Source organism: Bos javanicus, chromosome 11 (assembly GCF_032452875.1).
Source record: "Bos javanicus breed banteng chromosome 11, ARS-OSU_banteng_1.0, whole genome shotgun sequence".
Classification (NCBI taxonomy): Eukaryota; Metazoa; Chordata; class Mammalia; order Artiodactyla; family Bovidae; genus Bos; species Bos javanicus.
Window position 1 is genome coordinate 24,701,105 of NC_083878.1, and position 21,625 is coordinate 24,722,729.

General features: G+C 39.7%; 1 protein-coding gene and 2 long non-coding RNA genes across 6 annotated transcripts in view; 2 read left to right on the top strand and 1 right to left on the bottom strand.

Moving 5' to 3' along the window:
* The window catches only part of LOC133256928 (uncharacterized), a 46,888-nt gene extending 36,475 nt beyond the window's left edge, over nt 1-10,413 (top strand). For both annotated transcript variants that reach the window (XR_009739337.1, XR_009739338.1), the window contains exon 7: nt 8,805-10,413. This is a non-coding gene — a long non-coding RNA (uncharacterized LOC133256928). The remainder of the gene's footprint in view (nt 1-8,804) is intronic.
* Nucleotides 10,414-11,005: 592 nt separating this feature from the next.
* Nucleotides 11,006-14,992, bottom strand: LOC133256929 (uncharacterized). Its single transcript, XR_009739339.1, has 3 exons — nt 14,759-14,992; nt 13,926-14,036; nt 11,006-11,505 (listed from the first exon to the last, which is right to left on the bottom strand). It is a non-coding gene; the product is annotated as an uncharacterized LOC133256929 (long non-coding RNA).
* A 195-nt stretch (nt 14,993-15,187) lies between these two features.
* EML4 (EMAP like 4) overlaps nt 15,188-21,625 on the top strand; it is a 154,597-nt gene continuing 148,159 nt past the window's right edge. For all 3 annotated transcript variants that reach the window (XM_061432181.1, XM_061432184.1, XM_061432185.1), the window contains exon 1: nt 15,188-15,278. In XM_061432181.1, the coding sequence (XP_061288165.1) occupies nt 15,254-15,278 (25 nt within the window). In that variant the 5' untranslated portion in view covers nt 15,188-15,253. The remainder of the gene's footprint in view (nt 15,279-21,625) is intronic.

A 21,625-nucleotide genomic window follows, 5' to 3' on the forward strand; every position in this document is an offset into this window, starting at 1 on the left:
TTCCTAACCTGCCTTGTGGCCAGCTTGGTGAGCCTCATTTTGTGCAGGATCCTGGATGACTGAGAGTGACACCAGTGAGAAGAGGCCTTTCTCATACCGTGTCCCTGTGAGGCCCCTAAGGCTCTTCCACAGGAATGACTTCTCACTCTTGGGCAAGAATGGTCTATTTTACACCATGGCCTGTCTGTACCTCAGTCATGTCTCACTGCACAGGCTGGTGCCAAAATGCCACCATTTTGGAAAAAAGGTTGCAGGTCTGAGGTAATCTCATATTTATTTTAGTTCATAGACTAAAGATTTATAGATCTATAAATCTTAAAGATTTATACATCTTCCCCAAACTACAGCTGTCACAGTTTCACTGAAATGAAAGTGGCCAGGGGGACCTTATCTGAAAATGATCATTCAGTTGAGTGCAAGTCCCCAGGACCTGAGGATGAAAATCTCCTATTGTGAATGGAAGGACTTTGATGATGACTACCACTGACCTGTGCCAACTGGAAATGTTCTACATCACAGACCATTCCCATCAGGCACTCAAACTCCATCAGGCACTCAGTGTGGGCAAAACCAAGTTTTTGATTAGGAGGAGGGTAAGGAATGATACACAAATTTCTTGATCTGGCGACACACATACTTATGTGCTCACAAATGCATTCTGTTTGCACATATGCATACAATTACTAGGAAAACAATAAATGCTGGAGAGGGTGTGGAAAAAAGGGAAAAAAGTTCTTGTACTGTTGATGGGAATGTAAATGGATGCAGCCTCTATGAAAGACAGTATGGAGATTCCTTAAAAAAAACTAGGAATAAAACCTCCATATGACCCAGCAATCCCACTCCTAGGCATATACCCTGAGGAAACCAGGGTTGAAAAAGACACATGTAACCCATTGTTCATTGCAGCACTATTTACAACAGGTAGAACATGGAAGCAACCTAGATGTCCATCGACAGATGAATGGACAAAGAAGTTGTGGTACATATGCACAATGGAATATTACTCAGCCATAAAAAGGAACACATTTGTGTCAGTTCTGATGAGGTAGATGAACCTAGAACCTATTATACAGAATGAAGTGAGTCAGAAAGAGAAAGATATATACCATATTCTAACGCATATATACAGGATCTAGAAAAATGGTACTGAAGAATTTATTTACAGGACAACAGTGGAGAAACAGACATAGAGAATAGACTTAGGGACATGGGGAGAGGGGAGGAGAGGGTGAGATGTATGGAAAGAGTAACATGGAAACTTATATTACCATATGTAAAATAGATAGCCAACGGGAATTTGCTGTATGGCTCAGGAACTCAAACAGGGGCTCTGTATCAACCTTGAGGGATGGGTGGGGAGGGAGATGGGAGGGAGTTTCAAAAGGGAGGGCATATATGTATGCCTATGACTGATTCAGGGGTGGATGGAGAGGGAGATGGGGTGGAGTTTCAAAAGGGAGGGGATATATGTATACCTATGATTGATTTATGCTGAGGTTTGACAGAAAACAGCAAAATTCTGTAAAGCAATTATTCTTCAATTAAAAAATAAATAAATTTTTTAAATTACTAGGAAAAGAAACTAAAGGAAATTACATGATCAAAAGCAAATTATTCATTTTGTATTTCTTTTTCCAAAAATAATTTCAGACTGTCTAAAGGCAAATTAATACAGTAATATCCATACAACTTATTCCTCTGATGAACCTTTGATAGGCACTCAGACTGCCTCCCTTAATTGTGCAGACAAAAAAGGAAACTGCTTCTTAAATTCACTGGAAAAGCTTTATGTGCTTTACTTACATTCATGAAGAACCATAAACCAGGGGTGGGAAATCTCTCCAGGTCTTTAATCTTATTATTATAATCCAAGTGTTTCATCACACTAAAGAACCACTTAGGACTTCTTACATTTCTAGTTACAGTTTATCTCTTAAATGCCTGTTCTTTACTCACAGACTTCTGACATTTGGACAAAGACTGAAAATAAAATAAATCTATCTTTTATTACTTAAAGGCCATTTTAACTTTATGCTCTTATAAGATTTTGTTACAAGGTTTTGATCCTGTGTTTGGTCATTTAGTTATTGGACTTAAAATTTGGCGTTTCAGTGGACCTCAGAGCAGTGAATTTCTAGAAATGTACAATCAAGCTATCGCCTAAAGGTTTATCTGAAAGTTTTTAATCAGACTTGGTTTTATCAGATCATCCCATAATAGTTTGCTGAGGTTTTACTGACATATGAAACAAAATAAATATGGATGAGGAATATTTGATTTAACTCTGTAGGGGATATGAATTAGTAGAAGAATGGATTTTCTGAGGAAAATAAGAAATTAGTAAGGACAAGAAATTGTGATCTAGACAATGGCTGCTGTATTAGCTTATAGTGTAAACTGAATAGTGGAGGAAGGAGGACAGCAGTAGAGAATGGGGGAAAAGCATCTACTCAGTAACTAACGAGAAGCTAGGAAATCAGCTTCTACAGCCCAAGGAGGAAGTGGGAGAGAAGAATTGGTAACCCTGGCTGGCAAGCATACTTGGGTACCCTGAATACTAAAAATATGTGCCTTTATCATACTCCAAGTCAAGTTAATTTTCTGCTTCTGCTCTTCTCCATTCATTCATTAAATAAATATTTATTAAGCACTTGCCATATGCCAGGTGCTTGTCCAGGGACTGGGAATACAATAGTGAACAAAATAAAGTCCTGCCAAAGTTCTTTCAACTCTAGCCTATATTTTCTTCTTCAGCTCTCACGCTAGCCCCTCAGTCTTCACCTCCTTTCCCCCCACTGCAACCTGATTTCTTTTCCCACCATCATGATAAAAGAGCTCTCTAAAGACCAGTGACAACTTAATCGCTGTATCTAGCGCCCCTTTGTCGTTCCCCATCTTCCTCAGACTCTGTAGCATTTAAGAGCATCTGATTTCCATCAGTTTTTAAAACTCTTGGCTTCTCTGGGTTTTGTGACATGACACTAGCTTGACTCGCCTTCTATGACTGTTATGCTCTTTCTCTGTCTTGTTCTCTTGCCTCCTAAATTGTGGTGGTCTGTTCATTTCTACACATTGCTCACGTCGATTTTCTCTTTCTCAAATCTTTCTCCTTGATCCTTCTCATGACTTAAGTCATTGGCTCTATTTAGAAGTATCCTAAATCTATATCCCCGGACCCAGCTCTCTCCTAAACTTGAATCTCACATTTTAGACTTTGTGCTGGAGGCTTCCATCTGGGCATCTGCTCGTGATGCCAGCGCAATCTGTTTAAAACTGAAGGCAGCGTATTTACCACCCAGGGTTCAAAACTGCAAACAACAGAAACCCATTCTGGCTAATTCAAGCAGAAAACGAATTCACTGGGAGGATATCAGGTGGCTCACTGGGTCGACAGGGAAGCCAGAGGACCAAGCATGGAAAATGGGCAGGAACCCAGGCAGTCTAGGGCACAGAGAGCACAGCCAAGTTCACTCCATAGGAGGAGTCTGTTGAGGACGCTGCCCTGGAGCTGGCTTTCCCCGCACGATCAACGCTGGTCTTCAGTGTCTCAGTCACCTTCCAGTGTGGTCCTTGACGGCTAGATTTTTGTATTATTCCCCCCAGAGTCAAAGACTTGGGTTGGGGCTTCCGATTGGTCTAGGTCATGTGGTGGGTCCCAGCTGCCCAGGATGACAGCTGATTCCCTTCAGCTTCCCACAAAAAGAAAGGGATCTGACACAGGCCAACCAGAAAATGGCAACTAACCACTATCTTTTCCCCTTCTCACCTCACTTCCTTATGTCCCCTTTGGCATTTAATGCTGCCATCCTTCTCTCCATTACTGGGAGTTGAATCTGGATGATTTCTTTTACTCCTTCCTCTCCCTCAGCTTCTGAGGCAGTCAGTCATCCAGGTTTGCAAGGATTTATTTGTCATTCATTCATTTGTTGTTTTCCTTCACAGTATTTTCTTCTTGGACCTTTCTGTAGCTACTCCTCCAAATTGCATTCTCCTCTTCCAGGGCCTCCTCCATTTTATCCACCCACAGGTTCATTGTTTTCTGTAGCAACACTTTGATCTTATCACGTGCATTGTAGATGTCTCAGCCTGGCATTCGAGAATCTCCACAATAGAATTCTAATGAGACTAAGAGGTAAACTGGTGCAGTGAGAAGGGCTTGGCCTTCAGATACAGATTAATGTGGGTTCAAACTCTGATTTTCCCACTTTCTAGTTGTAAGACTCTTGAGATTCACTTTCCTGATCTGAAAAATGGGAATAATAAAACCTATCTCCTAGGGTGTTTGTAAGTCAGCTCTTTGAAGGTTAGAATGGTGTTATGAGTTGTCTTTAGGTTACAACATCAACTCACAGATGCTTATATGAACAATATTCAATTACAGACCTGTCTGTTTCAAAACTTAAATAAGATTGTCATCAGTGTGGTTTTGACAAAGGCAGGTTAGGATCAGTATGCTACATGTTTTGAGAGCTAAGTGGAAATCTAACCACCATTTATAGCATTGTTCCTAATTTCAAACAGCTGACTTGCAAATGACCTTTTGGAAATATTTTATTTGCAAGTAGAGAACTTCCTGTGTTATTAATTTTGGGAGTTGAATTTCCCTGATTGGCTGCTTTCCACTATAACATTGCTATTTTAAAATATTTCCCTGCAGAATTTCAATTTTGTGAGAGGCTGCTATGAATTCCTTATGGGGAAAAAAACATATAGTTATGGTGGACAGATGAAAATTATTAGCTATTATTTCTCAGGCTCACCCAGCATTCTGTAAATGTGGTGAAGCTCTAGCACATAGAAAGAAAGTTCTAAAGTTTGTTCCACAGTCTCAACAAGCCCTGTTTCATGGCATAAGTTCTGGGTTGGCCCTGAGAAAACTGAGCTCTGCAGCCCAGGCTGGAGCTTCTCTGGGCTCGACATGAATGGCACCATCAGAGCTACCCTAATTAACCTCAGTCAGCATTCATTCACTTACTCGTGCATCCACGCAGCAAATCCCCCTCAGTCAGGCGTGTTTGGTGAACCTCACAGTATAGGTTTCAGTCTCATCAGCTCCTGCCAAGAATTTACAGCACTGCTGATTGCTTGATTTTTTTCCCCTGAGGTCAGTAAGACTTTAGGTGAAAGATGGTAATCATGCCAAGATTGGTAAAAGTTGTTTAATTAGCATGATATTTTAAACTAGTCTCTACACATATAGTTTGTGGGTGAATTAATATGCACTGCGATGTATTTTTTTGTCTCTCTAATGGTTTTTAAAGTGAACACATGTTAACAATATGATTAAAATAATACTTATGATTATTAAATATTATTTTTGATTAATAGTATGATATGATATACTTAAAAGTGAAATCGCCTGTATTTCTCTCCACATATTTCTTCCCCCACTTAATATCACTTCCCAAAGGCAACTACTTTTTAACACATTGGGGGTACATGCTCCCACACTTCTTTTTATTTTGGTATAATTTTATTTTTTTTAAATTTATTTAGTTTAATTGGAGGCTAATTACTTTACAATATTGTAGTGGTTTTTGCCATACATTGACATGAATCAGCCATGGGTGTACATGTGTTCCCCATCCTGAACCCCCTCCCACCACCCTCCCCATCCCATCCCTCTGGGTCATCCCAGTGCACCAGCCCTGAGCACCCTGTCCCATGCATCAAACCTGGACTGGCAATCTCTTTCACATATGATAATATACATGTTTCAATGCTATTCTCTCAAATCATCCCACCCTTGCCTTCTCCCACAGAGTCCAAAAGACTGTTCTATATACCTGTGTCTCTTTTGCTGTCTCACATATAGGGTTATTGTTACTATCTTTTAAAATTCCATATATATGCATTAGTATACTGTATTGGTGTTTTTCTTTCTGGCTTACTTCACTCTGTATAATAGGCTCCAGTTTCATCCACCTCATTAGAATTGATTCAAATGTATTCTTTTTAATGGCTGAGTAATACTCCATTGTGTATATGTACCACTGCTTTCTTATCCATTCGTCTGCTCATGGACATCTAGGTTGCTTCCATGTCCTGGCTATTGTAAACAGTGCTGCAATGAACATTGGGGTACATGTGTCTCTTTCAATTCTGGTTTCCTTGGTGTGTATGCCCAGCAGTGGGATTGCTGGGTCATACGGCAGTTCTATTTCCAGTTTTTTAAGGAATCTCCACACTGTTCTCCGTAGTGGCTATACTAGTTTGCATTCCCACCAACAGTGTGAGAGGTTCCCTTTTCTCCACACCCTCTCCAGCATTTATTGTTTGTAGACTTTTGGATAGCAGCCATTCTGACAGGCGTGTGATGATATCTCATTGTGATTTTGATTTGCATTTCTCTGATAATGAGTGATGTTGAGCAGCTTTTCATGTGTTTGTTAGCCATCTGTATGTCTTCTTTGGAGAAATGTCTGCTTAGTTCTTTGGCCCATTTTTTGATTGGGTCATTTATTTTTCTGGAATTGAGCTGCAGGAGCTGCTTGTATATTTTTAAGATTAATTCTTTGTCAGTTGCTTCATTTGCTATTATTTTCTCCCATTCTGAAGGCTGTCTTTTCACCTTGCTTATAGTTTCTGTCGTTGTGCAAAAGCTTTTAAGTTTAATTAAGTCCCATTTGTTTATTTTTGCTTTTATTTCCATTACTCTGGGAGGTGGGTCATAGAGGGTCCTGCTGTGATTTATGTCGGAGAGTGTTTTGTCTATGTTTTCCTTTAGGAGTTTTATAGTTTCTGGTCTTACAATTAGATCTTTAATCCATTTTGAGTTTATTTTTATGTGTGGTGTTAGAAAGTGTTCTAGTTTCATTCTTTTACAAGTGGTTGACCGGTTTTCCCAGCACCACTTGTTAAAGAGATTGTCTTTTCTCCATTGTATATTCTTGCCTCTTGCCAAAGATAAGGTGTCCATAGGTGTGTGGATTTATCTCTGGGCTTTCTATTTTGTTCTTTTGGAATAATTTTAAAGTTATCCCTAGGCATTCTTTATGGTTAGAAGCTAGAACAATATCGCCATTTAGCCTCTGACAGATCTTGGAACTCTTCCACACACTGCTTATGTTAAACATATTATAGAAACAAAGAATTAAAAGAACTCTTTTTCCCTCCACTCAGATATTGTTAATTTCTGATTCTGAAAGCCAAAGAAAAAAGCCCTGTTTTTTTTTGTACTTATGCTTATGTGGACTATAGATTTATATAATCTACACAATTCCATGACCATAGCATTTATTAAAAAAAAACAACAACATTAAGACAATGAAATAAAAGGAGAGAAAAGCCCAGCAAACTTAAAAAGCAAACAAACAAACTTAATTGCTCTTGAGGTCACTTAAAAAATGTCTGAAGGAGAGAATGTCAAGAAACCAAAGTTTCTAGTTACCTTTCAAGGCCATCTAGCTAATGAGAGCATAACAAAGAAACCATTTTAGGAATATTTTATTTTTCTTCAAATCTTAGGTCAGGGCATTGACAATAGGTGTTGTGTGGCTTCACAAGTATTCAGAATCCCCTCCCACAGTAACCTCATTTTGATGGAGAAGGGAAGGTAATAAACAGAGTCAAGGTTCTGTGTATGAAGAAAATGTTTTTAATTTTTACTATTTGATAACTGTGTTTAGCCTTTTGCCATAATTGAGCTCCTGAAAAATGCTGCATATTTTTACTTCTGCTGTTGAATTAAATTAAAAGTGCTCAAAGTGAGGAGTCAGGGGAGCTCTGTATTGAAAATAATTGAAAGATAAATCTTTTGTTAGAGTTGTTTTTACCCACTCAGTTGTGTCCAACTCTTTTTTGACCCCGTGGACTGTAGACCACCAGACTTCTCTGTCCACAGGATTTCCCAGGCAGGAATACTGGAGTGGGTTGCTATATCCTTCTCCAGGGGATCTTCCCAACCCAGGGATTGAACCCTAGTCTCTTGCACTGGCAAGCAGATTCTTTAACACTGAGCTACCTGGGAAGCCCTCTGTTAGAGTTCAGGGTCCAAATAACCACCCAATAATTAGTAACCGTTTAGTATATTTGAATTTTTATGTGTGTTGGATGATAATGTACAGCTATATCTTCATTTTGAGGAATTTACATTAAATCATCTATTTTATTATGGTAGTTTTAGACTGCAAGATCTAATTTGATAAATTTAAAACACAAATTAATACTTGCTGCTTTAAAACAGTTAGGCAGTGGTTGTTGAAACAATGTTTTCAGATTGACTAGTTTTGAGTTCTGTTTGTTTAATATTCAGTAAATATTTATCGAACAGCTAGTCTGTAATAGGCACTCGATATATAATGGTGAGTAAAAGCAGACACAGTGCAAGCCCACTTTTAATAATAGCAGCAGCTAATACTTACCAAGTTCTTGCAACATATGGGGCCCTGTTCTAAGGGTTCTTAATGTACTATATCATTGCATCCCCTCAACAACTCCAGGAGTAGAAATAGTATTATCCTCACTTTATAGATGAAAAACCTGAGGGACAGAGAGGTTAAGTAATTTGTCCAATGTTATATAGCTAGTAAGTGGTGGAGCTGGGATTTCAATCTAGGCAGTATCACCCCAGGGTCTGTACTCTTAAGCACTGGGATACACTCTCTTCTAAAAGCCTTTCTTGTAGTGTACAACCTAATGGGTAAGATACTGATTGAATAGTCATTTAAGGAAATGAAAACTTCTAACTCTGATAAGTGATATGAAAAGGAATATGGGAGAAACTATTTGGGTCATTGTTACCAAAATGTTTCTGTTTTCCTTCTGGTTACATGAACAATATTTCCTGGTCTTCCTTACAGTTAACTGTGGTCATGCAACTAATTCCGGACTGTGGAGTGTGGATGAACGTGAGGTTCATACTTCCATGTCTGGACCATAAATTTTCCTGATTGACTCTCCCTGTTCTTCCACCACTACCCCTATTTGGTGGCTGAAAAGAGTGGACTTAACATAGAAGAAACCTGGATCCTTGAATGGCTTCGTGGAGCAGAGTCCCTGATGATCTGTACTGGATAGTGATAAGTAAACAAAAAATATTATTTTAAGCCAACTGAAATTTTGGAATTGTTTTTAATAGCAGTCAGCCTATCTTGACTAATACAGAAGATAAAACCTTGAAGTTGCATGCTGCTATAAGGAAAAAAAAAATCTAAAATATATGATTTTGAATTGGTAGCTGGGTAGGGATGGTGTGGAAACAGATATCAGAGGGCAGAATACTTGAGAGTTTGTTATGTCATCACAAAAGATTTGCTACAACTGTTGCTTGTGACAACTTAAAAGGTGGCACATTACTTGCCTAGTCAGCCTATATAGCTCTACAAGAAGTTTTTGGAAAGAGAGTAGGTAGTAGGTATTGTCTACTATTTGCTGACTTTAGTAAAGCATTAGAACAAAGAGAAAAGCTCAAGCAAGAACCGGCCATTTTTTAAGCAGGAAAGTACTCTTGCCTGGAAAATCCCATGGATGGAGGAGCCTGGTGGGCTACAGTCCGTGGGGTCGCTTAAGAGTCAGACACAACTGAGTGACTTCACTTTCACTTTTCACTTTCATGCATTGGAGAAGGAAATGGCAACCCACTCCAGTGTTCTTGCCTGGAGAATCCCAGGGACCGGGGAGCCTGGTGAGCTGCCGTCTATGGGGTTGCACAGAGTCGGACACGACTGAAGCAACTTAGCAGCAGCAGCAGCAAAGGAGTTAGAAGAAGTCCAGAAATTTGGGGGATGAAAGATTATAAAGCTGACTACTTCTTGACACTAAAATAGAAAACAAAATATTAAAAACTTGTGAGTAACAAAGGCCCAGTTAGACCCAGACTTCAATGGCAAAGATCTGATTAAGAGTGTGGTCTTCCCATCCGAGTCTAATGGCCTGAAGATAGCCCCCATTAAACAGAGAGAGGAACCAAGGAAGGAAAACAAAGACAGAATCATGCTTGAAAATTATGTATAGGAAAGAACTTTGGGTGTGGTTACTGGCACACGTTGCTGACTGGAAGCAAACAGATCAAAAGCCTACCAAGGTTTTGAGGGAATCATGTTCTCAAAGAAATCCTTTGATTATTTGAGTTGAAAGTAACCTTTGGATTTCATACTAGAACCAGTAGGAAGTAAGCTGAGCAGACTCTAAGGAAGGTGTATTCCCCAACACCCTTTTTCTGTAGAGTAGCAAAGCCAGGACCCGTGGAGTAGATAAGGGAATTCCTTGGAAAGATGAGTAAGATTTAAACAAAGAACTTTACTTACCCTTCATAGTAACTATCCCAGCAGAATTCTGGAATTGCTGTGGATAAGTGAACTATAAGTGATTACTGTATTTCTCCTATTTGTTTTTTTTCTGAATAAGCATTTATTTCATTTTTCTGTCCTTTTTGTTTGCTTTTAATAAACTTCTGGTTGACTTTACTAATTAGGATGAGCATGAATTTCTTTTGTAAAAATGTAAGTAACTAAAACAGAAGCAGGGGAATTCCCTGCTGGTTCAGTGGTTAGGGCTCTGCACTCTCACTGCCAAGGGTTTGGGTTCAGTCCCTCCCTGGTAGGGGAACAACAACAACAGAACAAAAAGCAGAGACAGATTTATCAAGAAATTAATGAAACTTAAGCTCTAAGGGTCTCTGCCAAGGCTCCACTGCACCCTCCCCTTCATCACATTTCCCTTCATGTCAGTTTGTGTTGGAGTGACCCTGGATATTCTGGGTATCTGGCAAAGGGAAAGCTGAATTGGGGATACATTTAATTTTGGGCTTAATGAAACATACTTACATGTGTTACAGTCCCATTTAATTCAGTTATTGCTGGCTTTCCTTGTTTAGCAACAGATTCCAGGATGGAATCTATGGCCCTTTGCACTGATTCACTTGGCATCCTGTCATGGAGGTTACAGGGCTAGAGGTCATAATGTGGTATTAACACATGGCTGGCACTGGAAGTATGTGGGTAGTGTGGGGGAAACAAGGTTTGAAACATAAAGAGCCAGAAGCTAGTCCAGGGGAAATTCTTCTAATCATCAGACATGTACAAACTGTAAGTGGAAAATCTGGTTCTCATTGATGTCAAACCAAAATGGAAGTTCTCTTCTGTTAGAAATACACTCAATAATGCAGTGTTTTATTTTTAATTCATCATACATTTTATTTCTTTTCTTGTTTTTTTAAAGGGTAATCACATGAAATGGGATCAATCAGAATTCCTTCAGCAGTATTACAGCCTGTTCAATATGTGTCAGATGGTTTTTTATGCATCCCAGCTGTCCATAATAAAGACTGATTGATGAACAATGATGCCAGAGGAAAAACTACATTTCTTTTGTCCTCTCTATTAAAAAGTTATTTAAAAATCACTGTCATATTCATAACACTGATCTTATAGGCTTACTGTGACATTGAAATGAGGTCAGGCATACAAACACAAAGTACTTGGGTACAAAACCTATATAGCAGGTTCCCATATAGCAGGATCATGTAACAGGCTCATATGACAGGATCCCAGTAAATAACACCTATTAAGGAAAAAAAATCATTGTCATATGAAGAGGTAATCAAAGAATATACAACCAAGAAATTTAGTAAACGTGCATTGGACATTTAATTAGATGTCACATTTCTCAATTTTATAATGTTTATGGTATTTGCAGTCTTAACATGTATAATCTATTGTGATTACTTTTCATAGTCTAAATAAATACTTGATTTAACCTAATTTTGTATCTGTATGGTTTGTATTAGCTTTTTTTTTTTTTTTTAAGCTCCATCACATGGCATGAGGGATCTTAGTTTTCCGATCAGGGACTGTACTTGCATCCCTTGTATTGGAAGTGCAGAATCTTAACCACTGGACCACCAGGGAAGTCCCTATATTAGTTTTTCTTAAAGGGGCCCCATAAACAGTAAATGTGTCAGGCCCCCACAAAACATGGATCCTTCTCTGAATTAAAAATATACATTTACTTGCTGTATATCAATTATATCTCAATAAAACTGGGAGAAAAAATGATTATTTTTTTAATTTAGCAGTTTTTTTTTTTTTAATGGAATGCACAGCTACCATTCAACCAAATAATCCAATTCCTGGGTATTTATCCCAAGAAATGAAAAATATGTTCACAAAAAAATATGTGTACATGAACATTAATAGCAACTCTCTATATATAACAGCCCCAAATTGGAAGCATCCCAAATGCCTTCAATGGATGAATGGCCAAACAGTGACAATCCCAACCATGGAATTCTCAGCAATAAAAACAGCAAACTCTTAATACTCACAATGACCTGGATAAATCCCCAGAGAATTATGCTGAGTGAGAAAAGCCAATCCCAAATCATTACATATTACATGATTCCATTGAAATGACCTCTTTATAGAAATGGATTACAGATTAGTGGTTGCCAGGAGTGAAGGAGCAGATGGTATCAGGAGGAAAATGGGTGTGTTTATAAAAGACAGTTTGGATCCTCATGCTCATGGAAATGATACAAATGTTTTGTATCTCCACTGTATCAGTATCAATATCTTGGTTGTGATTTTGTACTATAGTTTTGTAAGATTCGGAGAAAGCAATGGCACCCCACTCCAGTACTCTTGCCTGAAAAATCTCATGGACGGAGGAGCCTGGTGGGCTGCAGTCCATGGGGTCGCTACAGTTGGACACGACTGAGCGACTTCACTTTCACCTTTCACTTTCATATATTGGAGAAGGAAATGGCAACCCACTCCAGCGTTCTTGCCTGGAGAATCCCAGAGACGGAGGGCTGCCTGGTGGGCTGCCGTCTATGGGGTCACACAGAGTCGGACACGACTGAAGCAACTTAGCACAGCATAGCATTTGTAAGATTATCACTATTGCAAGGAACCTGGGTAAAGGATATTCTAACAAGTACATATGAATCTACAGTTATTTAAAAATAAAAAGTTTTTTTAAATGTGTATATATACCACTATACAAGTTCTTATTCTTTCAACTGACTTAAAGCAGAAAGTTTTGCATACAGGCACAGAAGAGCAGCTGTCAGAAGCAAGCATGTCTCAAATATTAAGCAATTAAGACTTAACAGAATCATACAGATATGAAAATGCCCATAGCAAAGGAAACACTGGGTAAATAATTTCGAAGAAAGAGGAAACCTCAGACACCATTTTGTCTGTAACCTGAATTTATCTTGGCTGCTTTATGGCCCTTTCCCCATAGCATTCAGAAGACACACAGGTCTGATATCCAAAAAAGAAATTTAAAGTAATTTAGACTTTCAGGGAAGAATTTTAAAGAGACATCAAAGGTGAAAAGTATACTATAAGACTTTGACAAAATGTTTAAACAGTCCTTTCAACCATCCAGGTCCTCCAAGTTCCTCTCATTATGACAGGTGCTATTTCATTTTTCTCATCTTCTTATCTTCCTCTCTCCTGCAACTGACTAATAGGACTGGTTGTTGTTTAGTCGTTAAGTCACGTCTGACTCTTGCCATCCTGTGGACTGTAGCCCTTCAGTCTCTTCTGTCCATGGTGTTTCCCAGGCAAGAATACTGGAGTGGGTTGCCACTTCCTTCTGCAGGGGATCTTCCAGACCCAGGGATGGAATCTGAGTCTCCTACATTGGCAAGCAGATTCTTTACCTCTGAGGCATCAGGAAAGGCTGTAAAATCACTCTTAAATCTCTTCTGAGCCAGCTCTTTATTATTGTACAGATCAGTTTAGTTCCTGGATACCTTATATTTCTTCTCTGTAACTAGTCCCCTGATCCACACAACGTAGTCCCAAGAGGGACTTGGGAAACCACTGGAAGGTCTTTAGAAGGATGGAGAATACAGGTGTGTGGGAATGAGGATGAAAAAGAAGGTTTAGATGTTTTGCTTACCTATCCAGTCTTCCATTTACAATTGAATAAAATGAGGCCCAAGTGAGTTTAGTGACTTGATAACTCACCTCTTGAGTCACATGGAATTGGGGCTGGAACGCAGGATTACTTCAACCCTTTGTTCTACTTCCCTAGTAGGCAATCCTATGATTTGTCCTGTCAGGGGTGGCTTTGCATCCCTGGTGGAAAACAACAGGTAGGGGGAATTAATGCTAGTTCTGCCTTTACCATGTTCCATGACCTCGCGCTGCTGCTGCTGCTAAGTCGCTTCAGTTGTGTCCAACTCTGTGCGATCCCATAGACGGCAGCCCACCAGGCCCCTCTGTCCCTGGGATTCTCCAGGCAAGAATACTGGAGTGGGTTGCCATTTCCTTCTCCAGTGCATGCATGCATGCTAAGTTGCTTCAGTCGTGTCTCTGTGCGACTCTGTGGACAATAGCCCACCAGGCTCGTCTGTCCACGGGATTCTCTAGGCAAGAATACTGGAATGGGTTGCCATTTTCTTCTCCTGACCTTGCACAGGTTATGTCTTTTCTAAGGCTCAGTGAAGCGGAGGCAAGATGAACGCTTGGGTCCTGTCCAGTACTAACATTCCTTGCTTCTGGAACATCCTGGACCCTGCCCTGCTGTGAGCCTTGGGCTGTGTAGTGATGGCCTTGAGCTAGTCAAGAAGACTCACCCTCATCTCTGTCCCTCACCCTACTGGGGCAAAGGAAGAACCCGCGAAGACTGGATTCCTCCCCCAACTTGGTTGCCTCTTTAGTGTGCTAAGATACTCGGGGTGGCCATCTCCTGTCAGAGGAGCTCCAGACTTGAGCTCTGAAGGGTCTCTCCGGACTCCCTAGGAAGGAAGGAATCCTTGGAAGTTCCTGAGTATCCCAGGCTGGAGGTCTCCCCTTACCCCACTTCCTCGGAACCAGTTTCAAGACCCAAATCCTAGGCCCTTAGGAAGCCCACCGCGCAAGCGCAGACACACGTTCCCCGCGAGGGGGGCGGAATCCGAGGCTAAGGCAAGGTGAGAGGGAAGGGTCCGCGGGACCCCGCCTCCGGATCGTCACGTAGGAGGCGGGGTCGGAAGCGTGACAGCGTGCGCGGGGGCGGCGCTACCACTGCGCGCGGGCGCGGGGGCGGGACGCGGCGCGGCGCTCACGGCTGCTGTCTGGGACGGAGGCAGGGCAGGCGGCGGAGCGGCGCGGCTCTCAACCTGACGGGGAAGTGGTCCCGGCGGCCGCGGCTGACTGCCCCGGGGCGCACGGGCCGACGGACTACGGAGGCGGGAGCCGAGCCGCGCGTCCGAGAGAGCGAGCGGGTCAGGCTCAGCGTCGGCCACCCTAGTCGGTCCGCTGAATGAAGTGCCCGCCCCGCTGAGCCCGGAGCCCGGCGCTTTCCCCGCAAGATGGACGGTTTCGCCGGCAGCCTCGGTGAGTGCGGCTGGGAGCCCTTCCTCTCCTGCGCAGGGTGGGAACCTTGTTCCCTGCACACGCAGCCCGGGCCTGCTCTCCACCCTGCCCCTCGGGATGGCAGCAGTTCCACTGCACATGTTCCCCTCGAGCCTGCCGCCCCTCTCCGGGCTCTGGTGAACTCAGAACCCCTCCCCCATGCCAGCCCTCCTCAGCAAGACCCTCCTTTCCTCCAAGCGTTCCCGTCAGTGCGGGGCGCTTCTTCCCCGAAGTGGGAACCCCTTCTTTCATAGAGGCCGCCCTAAAGCTGCTGCGCCCCCCCGCCATACACTCACGGCTCCCCCCACCTTCAAGGTTAGGACACCTCTTTCTCAAACCTGAATCTCTTCTGGGTACAACACTCCTCCCCCGTCTTACATACCGAGCTCTCTTTCAGGGTGGGGACATCCCTTACCCACGCACAGGCTCCCTTTTAGGGAAGGGACCCCCATTCCCTCCCTCCTCCTCAAGCCTCCACTTTAAATTTGGAGTCGTCTTTTAAGTATCTCTCCGAGTAACTGACAACTTCCCCTCACTCCCTCCACTTCTCTGAACGTTTTGTAGTGGTGGAGAGATCCAGTAGCACTGAAGCATCATTTGCCTAATACAGGAAAGGAAGAGGCGCATTTGTGTTGGGGGACCCTATTTAAGAGAGGAGTGAAAGCAGAAGTCTGCGTGCTGGCTCTGCAGGCATGCTGGGGAGAAGTAGTCCTGCCCCATGAATCCATAGGAAAGGGGGCCTCTGTCAGGGAAAGAAAGGATTCTCCATTTTTGGAATATGTTGTCTTTGTGGAATGGAGAAAGGGAAGTAGGCTGAAGTATTGTTTCAGTGTTCCCTTTCACCCGAATAAAGGTAGTAAATTTTGTAACTGGGTAAGAGAATCAGAACTCGTGGCTGGTACTCAGAGCCATATAATCTGTGTCTGGAATTACTATTCTTTGAGGCTATTGGAATTTGGTTACTGTAAAGATTGAGCTCAACTGTTATGATGGTGAGAGAAACAGTTTCTGCTTTGGCTGATACTGCAGTTATGTGATACCTGCTGCTGGATTGGTATATTGAGTATTTGACGCCTTTCTTTGCATTTCTTGATAATAAATTCCTAGTTGGTTAATGTTCATGGATGAATGCATGATCTGGCCATAGGCCATAGTTTATTCATACATGTTGAGATCAACTTTTTTTTTTTAATGTAAAGTATATTTAAGAACAGTGGACCCACTATAGGTATTAAATAGTAAAAACCGTAATTTTGGCTATGACTTTATTTGGGAAAAACACATACACTTTCTTTGGGAAACACACTAGAGAGTGGAAATCCTAAAATAGGAGGCAACTGAGTGTTACTCTTTCCTCCCCAAAGGCACCTGTTGTCCATTATCTAACCTTTGATGTCTTATAATTCCTTTCATAGTGAAGTTGTTTCATTCTTGGGCTCCTTTTAAAGAGGTGTCAGCTTTTCACTACCTTTTTTTTTTAAGCCACATGCCTGTGTCTGGATTTATTCCCTAATCATATTGGACTGAAAGACTTGTCCTTTATGTTCACAAAGAGGTGATCATATACTTGGGCAAGAAACTGAGTGTTGGGGGATGTTGTGTGGCTGAGGTGTCTGCACTGCTGGCTCCTCAGCCTGTAGGAATGGTGGGATCACTGCTCAAATTAGAATCAGATTTTACTTCTGGCTGTTGGTTTGTGGACTTCGAAGGCTTGCCAAAACTTCATCTTCTGTAAGCGTTTTGTGGGAGTCGTTCTCACTAATTGGGTGCACTTAAGTTTATTTTGAAAGTGGATATGCATTTTTAAACAACTATTCCTTCTTATCCTGTTCATAAGGTAACTGGTAGTAGAGACTGAAAGAGAAATTTTAGTTGGGGCTCCCACTTTTCATAAAGAATGTTATAACTGACTGTGATGTTGAATTTTTGTATTGATTTAATAGTTATTTTTATTCATTTGGTACCACCCTTGGGTCTCACCTTGAGACTTTTCCCTTCTTTAAGTATGATGTTGATCAGGAGCAGAAGAGATGCTTATATTTAAAGAGAGGAACCTGTGTCAGCTGGGAGGGAAAGAAATGGTTCCTGGCAGTATTTTTGGAGCTGCTCCTGATGAAGATACTTCTCAGCAGGAGATGTGTGCTTTCTCTTTCTGTCCCCCTTTGAAAGAGTAAAACTAGGCCCCATCTTAATTGAAACCTTAAAGGATTGGGAGTGGGGGAAGGGTAAAGCTGGTATATTTTACTGGTAGTCTTTAAACATAGTTTTGCCCAACTCTAGCCAAATTGCTTGTTTCTATTCCCTTCAGTTCGTTAGTCTAGCCCTTAGAGTTACGTTGATCTTTATTTTACCTTCAGGAGAGCCATGAATGTAAAGGCAAGCTCTTGTATTCTAGTAGATGTTTAAAAACCTTTTTTAACCAAACAAGAATTCAAAACACGTTAAGTTCTTCTGGGGTCATGAGTATTAAAGTATTTATTCTCAAGGAAGTGTATGTGTGTCATTTTATGTACTGTATGGCTTCCTGAAAATAAAGAAAACTACATTTTTATAAGCAGAAAAACTGAGTGCTTTGTAAACTGATTCTAGAGAAGCTGATTATTTAAGGGAATGTTATGATGCATCGTTTTGTTAAGTGAAAAACTTTAAAAATTCAGACTGTACCATTGAGTGTTTAGATAAGGAAAACACTTAAGTGCATTTTCTGAGATGTCTAACGGCAATTAAAACTGTGTAATGATTTTGAAATCATTGAGGGGAATATTAGGTGCTGGTCTGTGTTATATTTGCCATTTTGAAATTGTATACCTGTTATATTTCTTTTGTTTTGTCCATACGTTTAAAACAACGAAAGGATGCTTTTATTCTCTGCAGCTGATGAGTTTCCGGCAGTTGGACTGGCAGGTGTTTGTATTTTTTCCTTTAAGCATAGTATCTTTTAGTTCACAAATTATTGTAGTACAAAAAAGCACTTTAGAAGCAATTTTTTTTTTAATTAGTGAGGGGGAAATACTCACTAATGAATTGTCTTAATGTCCTGCCTCCAAATCAGTATATATGAATATACACACATACCTGTACAAAACATGTATATAGTAAAACATTTTAAATTTCAGGTCTATGTGCAGAAGTGGAAAACTGTTGACAGAGCTTTTCTTGTTGATTTTCATAAGGCGTAGGTTAGGTGCGTTTCATGCCTAGTTTCTTTAGCATCTCTTTTTCACAATAAAGGTTTTAATTTTAAAACTTGTCTTGGAAATAGCCTCAGGTTTAGTCAGTGTTTATGCCTTAAAGAAAGCATATTGTTAACCACGTCAGTTTTAACTTTTTCTGCTCCAAAGATTAAAAACAAAACTCCTAAACTTCTTTTTAAAGAAAAATTGTAATGAATTAAATTATAGGGTTAGTATAAGAAATGTAACATTCTTCAGTGCAGTAATAATACGCTTCAGTTTATCAGATACATGAAAAAAATGATTTTTTAACATAGTATTAGAACTTACCATTTCTCATCTCATATATACTCTTGCTTTCTTAAAGGAATAGTGTAGTGTAAGATTTTTAAATATTAATCAAGTATTCTTTATTCATATAAAAGTGTTTCTCATGTAGTAACATTACTTGTGGAATTTTTCCTTAGCTTTTAATTTGTTAATGGCTGTCTCTTGAAGGGCTCGAGGCAGGTTTATATTATAATATGACATGAGTAGTAACTCTTAAATGGTTACTACAGCATCTATAACATGAGTTAGAGTATTTCTTAACATGTACCCCTTTTATGACATTCTTCTTGCCCTTCAGGAGCTTACTATCTGGTTTTAAATAGGTATCTAGAGGTGTTTAATCCTAAGTAAAGGACCAGAAGTGGGAGTTGAAGGGGAAGGCATCATTTAGAAGGCAGTGCTATGTATCAAGCACATAACTTCTAAGAGATGACATTTGGAGATTACTGAAATTATCCTCAATAGACTGTGGCTTTTTAAAACCGTGAAATAACTTACTTAGAAGTCCAAATATTAGGGAATGATAACTACTAGCTCTTTTTTTGCTTTGTATTTAAGTTTGAACAGCATGTAGTACAAGTACTGTATTAATTATATATGTATGATATTTATATATATATATATTGCATGTAAAACCTCAGTGTCTGTTTATAAGAAATATTACAGTAACATTTTGATTTAAAAATAAATGGATTCTAAAACTTTTTAAAAGTGTAAGGAGATAATCTACTTCCCAAATCTGTAGTATGTTTTTATGTCTGTGTGTGATATCTTGTCCTATAGTTGTAGTTGTCATAGACTGTTATAATGCCTTACCTTTGCATATTGCTGTATAGTTTACAAAACTTTATCTCATTTAATCGGCACACTAACCTTGAGAGAGAAGAAATTATTTCCCCATTTTTAGATGAAGAAACTAAAGTTCAAGAAGTTTGCAGTTTTTTGAAAAGACTTCAAATCCAGGTTTTTCTTTTCCCTTTCGTCTTTTTCTGGGGTGGGGGTTCGGAGCCTGATTTGTAAGGTTTGTATCCAATGAGAACACAATACAAAAGAAGGAAAAAAAATCTTCTATTCCTAGTTTATTTGTAGTCAGCTGACGTTAACATGTTGATGTACATGTTTTTAGTGTTTTCCTGTGCTTTTTATACACAGTTAAAATTACACTATAGATATAATTTTGCGTTCTGGTTTTCTCATTAGAGCCTAACCATTTTTTTCACTTGAACTCAGATTTTTCTGATGGGACCAAGTGTTCTTTTCCTTATCCTATTACTGACTTTTCATAACCCACTTGCATGTCGATTCTAATGTACTTGGATATGAACTGTTCTTCTTCTAAATCAACTTCTTAATTTTTCACTGTAAGTATCACCCAGCCTTAAAATGTTTGACTCTTAGCTATTTTTGCCTACCACATTAAAATCTCTTCTAAGACTTATCAATTCTTGTCACCTTTTCACATTCCTTACTTTCCTTTTCTGACACCACAGTTGAAGGCCTTATTTTTCTGTGTTTGCATTATTGCATAGCCTCAAGAATCTCTACTTTGTCCATAATTTGTTTTGTAAGGGGTGGGAGAGGGGGAGCCTTTTCCAGATTGCTGCATTGCCTTAATGACTAAATTCAAGCACCTTAGCCTTGCTGTCAAGATCCTCCATAATCTGTTTCTACTGTCTTAACATGATCTGGCCTAAATGACCTATTTCTTTTTTCCCATATTTGATTGGCAGTTTCTCATCCCTGTGTCTGTTCTGTCTTGAAGTACCCTTCAAGGCCCAACTCAGATATTGTTTCTTTTCTGAACACTTTCTTTGTTCTCTTTCATTCCCAACTCATAGTATCCACCCTTGAACCTTTAACACAGGAACGTTTTTAGGGCACTTACCACAGAATATTTCTTCTCAAAAGGTAGAAGTAATTATTACAAGTCCTAAAATTACTGTAAGTCGTATTTCTACAGCCAGATTATAAACCCGCTGAAAGGCTGACACTCATGTGTGTTTGAAATCTCATAGCAGAGCAGGGGCGATTTCATGATCCTGTGAAATTGGGGGGAAATTACTAGGGAACCAGTATATAACTGGCAACGTACAACCTTTGCTCTTACCATCATTTCTTAAAAAAATGATAACTTGAAGACCAAAAAATTACCATACACAATGTCAGAGTAGAATCCTTAAAAAAATTAAATAACTCTTTATGTTCTTGTTTTTTTCTGCTATTTCACCTGAAATAAATGAAAATTGTCTCCCAACTTTGTTGAAAATTTAATAAAGAACTGTATCTCAGGTTCTAGGGTAGTGTTTATCAAGTGGAAGTTTTGTGAATCACTTATTAAGGATTTAGAAGTCAGTTTATTGAGGGTCAAGATGAATATTTAAAAAAATGAGAGAGACGGAAAGGAAAAAAAAAGATTATAAAATATTCGTGCTTTGCATGATATTGCTTCAAGAAATTCTCAATTTCATATAAATATGTTTGCCTTAGATTGCAGAATAAGATTTATTTTACGGGGGAGTCACAATTCAGATGAAAGATACGTTTTTAATGCCTGTTACTCCCTATCTTTGAAAGACTAGGCGGGATGGCTGACATATATGAAAATGTGGATGAACAATCAAAAAAAAAAAAAAAAAACAATCAGAAGTAGGAGTTATAATGAATTGTGCTGTTTTTGAAAAGTTTTTCAATTCAGTCACTCAGTCGCGTCCAACTTTTGACTCTAAATACAATGATTATACCATAGTTATCAGTAGCGGCAGAAGTATATCTGTAGTTCTAGAATCAGTTCAGGCAAACTCCATATGTAGAAATGTGGTTTTATAA